The sequence below is a fragment of the Lissotriton vulgaris genome, unplaced genomic scaffold (assembly GCF_964263255.1).
Source record: "Lissotriton vulgaris unplaced genomic scaffold, aLisVul1.2 SCAFFOLD_3834, whole genome shotgun sequence".
NCBI lineage: Eukaryota > Metazoa > Chordata > Amphibia > Caudata > Salamandridae > Lissotriton > Lissotriton vulgaris.
Genome location: NW_028249156.1, coordinates 30,612 through 34,748, shown reverse-complemented (window position 1 = coordinate 34,748; position 4,137 = coordinate 30,612). Strand labels below are relative to the sequence as shown.

The 4,137-nt window shown below is 39.7% G+C and overlaps 1 protein-coding gene across 1 annotated transcript; it reads left to right on the top strand.

Annotated features, from left to right (window-relative positions):
- Positions 1-2,942: 2,942 nt before the first annotated feature.
- LOC147663686 (olfactory receptor 5AR1-like) lies at positions 2,943-3,902 on the top strand. The gene has a single exon (XM_086950264.1). The coding sequence runs from the start codon at positions 2,943-2,945 to the stop codon at positions 3,900-3,902; it is 960 nt and encodes a 319-aa protein (XP_086806390.1).
- The last annotated feature ends 235 nt before the right edge of the window (positions 3,903-4,137 follow it).

The following is a 4,137-nucleotide window of genomic DNA, read 5'->3' as shown; positions in this document are numbered from 1 at the left end:
CAATACTATTTTCTCAGAAAGTGCAATGATATTTTAGCATTACAAATCACCTGAAAAAAATAAAGAAAAGTATGCAAAATGCACAAGCAAATTATATTGTTCATTATCAAGCTTTCTAAGATGCATGCTAGGGCAATAGGAATTTTGGAGGGATGTAGATGTTGATACAAACCGAAGACCTAAGAAAGCATGAAGGAGTTAAGAGGTCAATATAACAAGCTAATAACCAATCACATGTGGTGTCAAACATTACTACATCCTTCCCATATAGGACGGAGGCAAAACAAACTTTTTTTGACGTCCCAATGGCACAATGCCCTGCAGCAAACTGGGCCATGGTCCAAGGTCCAGAGGAATTAAGTGATATAAATATGCATTGAAATCACTAGAGATGGGATTAACAGAGGAAACCTATAAAGAAAGGAGAGTTAAAACACTCATCAATGTGGTGTAAACACCATGGCCCATATAATCAAGAACGGCGGGAAAATTATCACAGCTTTGGCGGCAGGAAACTGCCGCTAATGCGGCGATAAAGGGCTTGATAATATGCCTTGAGAATTCCAACAGAGGCCCAGGTTCTGGTGTGAAGGACATCAATCCTGGGCTTCTATGGGAATTCACAAGGGCATATTATCAAGCCCCTTATCGCCGCTTTATCAGCAGTTTCCTGCTGCTATTGTGGCGATAATCTTATCGCCATTCTTGATAATATGGCCCCATGGATCTTAGGAAAGTACTGAGTGCTGGTCTATGAATTAAACTAGATTTCAGAGTGGCAAGTTCAGAAAAAGTCTAAAACATCCTTCCCCATTAAGGTTCCTTTGCAAACCATCAGTTTACATTAATGTACTCCACCTTCATACATTCTCCACGGACTGTTGATGGACAATAGCCTGTAGTCACATACAATAGGGATGCACTCAGTCAGCACTGAGGTGCAGGTGGGTGATGACGCTTTCTGTTAGCTTGGAAGGTCATGGCAGGACTTTCTTAAGCTGTATTGAGACCTTTTAGGGGGCCCATAGTCCCACCTACCTACCCCCTCCAGGGTCCATAGATGGTCAGTAAGTAGCCTGCACTCACTTAATATAGGGATGTACTCAGTCAGCACTGAGGTGCTGCTGGGTGATGGAGCTTCCAGGGACCTTGAAATGTCATGGCAGAAGTAGCTTAAGCTGTGGCAAGGCTTTTTAGGGAGGCAACAAAAATGTTTGACTCGGCATTCACAAATTCTTACAGAAAATGTTAACTTGTGTTGAGCTACCAGGTTTGCGAAGAGGAAACAACATATTTCTGGAGACTATTCAGAAGTTTGAAGGATCTCTTTGTGGAAGTGCTTGGACAACATGGGGGCAACTCAGAAAAGGATAAAGGTACACTTGACTCTGGGTATTTGTATTTTTTGTATCCATCTAACTCTCTTGGTTTTGAGTAATTAAAGAGCTCACCTTGGAATGCTAGCAGCCCTCACCCAATTCCTTCCAGAAGAAGATGTGCAGTTGAAAAGTGAGCTCAACCCCTTTCCTCTTTTGCTTGGAAATGTTATCACTAGGTATGATGGATTTCTCAGGGCCCTGAACCTATACTGAAAAACTACTTTATCTCTGGTTGCTGTGGTGCTATGGACCTGTTTCTTCCCCAGGAAATGTGCGAGGAATAATACAATTGATTTTTGGATTTGTGCAGTGCTTAATTTGCACAGTGATTCCCATTGAGGGGCACTGATACTCATTTTTTGGGGCTCACCACTTATTTTTCCTCATCAGATGTTTCTCAAAAATAAACATGCAAAGCAGGAAGACGGAGAAAGACAATGACAGAAAAACCATCACAAGGGTAGAAAAGGAACCTGCAAGAGTGAGATAAAGGGGCAGGGAGAGTATGGTACTGGATTAAAGAGTCATTAGGTGGAATCAAGACTACACAGATATTTAATAGTGCCGAGAGCGGGCTTCTGAGCAGAGCTTTGAGCACCAGCACTCTTTTCTACCACAAATTAAGCACTGGATGGGTGTGCCATTCATCTATATGGCCCTGTTCTCTTGCAATCTTACTTGGCCAGGCCCCACCAGAACTCCAATGAAACTTTGACTTTGTTTCACAAAATCATCTTGGGTTTTCATATTTTGAGGTTTCTACACATTGGTTGCAGGAAACTACCTCTTTCCTAAGGATCATGTTTTTGCATATTTGGAATTGTGAGAGTAGCCATGATGGTTTTGACTGCACTAACAGTACTTTATGCATGGCGTTGCCGTGGCTTGGTCTTTCTACGACTACTCCCCAGAAGAAGGCCACAACACTTTGGCTTTGGTGACAACTGACACATATTTATTTCTGTTTGCTGCCTTCTTAATGCCCTATTGAATTTCTTCCTAATGATTTTCATCTAAGATCTCTATTGCTCTGCACAACTCAGAAGGTTTGGTTGACTTCGATGTACCAATACATTTGCTTCAGTCTGATTTTGGACACCCAGGTTTGATCCCCCTCACTCCAGGTCATTAAGGATAAAGTTCCAGTCCGGAAGTTTTAATCAACAAATCATTGATTTAACATGGTAATTAGTCAAATGGAATCAAATCATGACTACAACATCCAGAATGCATTAGGTTTTCGCACAAAGGTCCAGCACTGGAAACAGTATCCATGAAGGTCTGGGAGGAGGTGATCACCCACTCTCTCTCAATTTGTGGCTTCCACCTGTGCAGTTATTGGTGGTAACACAGCTGTTATCCTTCGGCTGATGTTCATGATTTGAGTAATATTTGCAACAAAGGTCTTTATTTTTTTAATACACTATAAATAGATGGCAACAATTTATCCAGATAAATGCTTTTTAATTTAACTACAATATCTTTTGCTTTCATAATCTTGTGTTTCCATTTTTCCCCAGATCTTCTTTTATTCATTGAACAACAACACAAAGCAATGGAATTATGGAAAAGTCGAATCAGACTCTCTTGAGTGAATTTTTAATTTTGGGATTATCGCAAAATTCTCAGCTTCAAGTTCCAATTTTCATTGTGTTCTTACTCATGTATTTATTTACTCTTCTTGGAAACCTTGTCATTATTACCTTAATATGCGTTGACACGCATCTTCAAAATCCCATGTATTTTTTTCTCATGAACTTATCTTTTCTAGATATTGGTTTTACAACGGTCACCATCCCAAAATTGCTGGCTGTCTCCCTGAAAGTGAAGAAATCTGACAAGTCCATCAATTTCTCTGCATGCATTCTTCAATTCTATTTTTGCATTTCCTTCATCAGCACAGAGTTTTACTTGCTGTCAGTCATGGCCTATGACAGGTACATTGCAATCTGCAACCCCCTGCGCTATGCATCTATCATGAATAAAAGAGCCATGATTTCATTGACTGTAACATCCTGGATACTTGGCTTTCTGGACACTATCGCACATGCTGTTTTGATATCAAAATTAGCGTTTTGTGCATCTAATGAAATCAATCATTTCTTTTGTGATATGAATGCTCTTTTAAAACTATCTTGCACAGACACATTTTTCATAAATATCGCAACTTTCGGAGAAGGTATTGTGATAGGACTGGGCCCTTTTGTTTTAACAATAACTTCCTATGTGCTAATCATCTCAAATATCATGAAAATTCCCTCCAAAACAGGGAGACAAAAGTTGTTCTCCACATGTTCCTCTCATTTGACTGCAGTTGTTTTGTTCTATGGAACTGAGCTTGGAGTTTACATGAAACCAACATCAGGGCACTCTTTGGAGCAAGACAAGCTCTTTGCTGTAATGTATACAGTCGTCATTCCAATGTTGAATCCAGTTCTTTACAGTTTGAGGAACAAGGATGTTAAAGGTGCCTTGAAAAAAGCTATAGGGAAACTAAGACAGACACACACTGTACTGCAGTAATGTAATAGTTTAAGCTGTATGAACAAAAAGTATTATTATCTCTGGTCATGCCCCAGGTTTTAACAGAGCTTGCTTATAACATTAACACCAAAAGTAAAGGACTGGGCAAATTAAATGTGACTTTACTTATCAACAAACATTTGGGCAAATGATGACAGGAAATAATTCATGAATTTGTACATATAAATGTAAACTAAGACTTTGTTCTATGGCCTGTGACATTCTACCTGTGGAG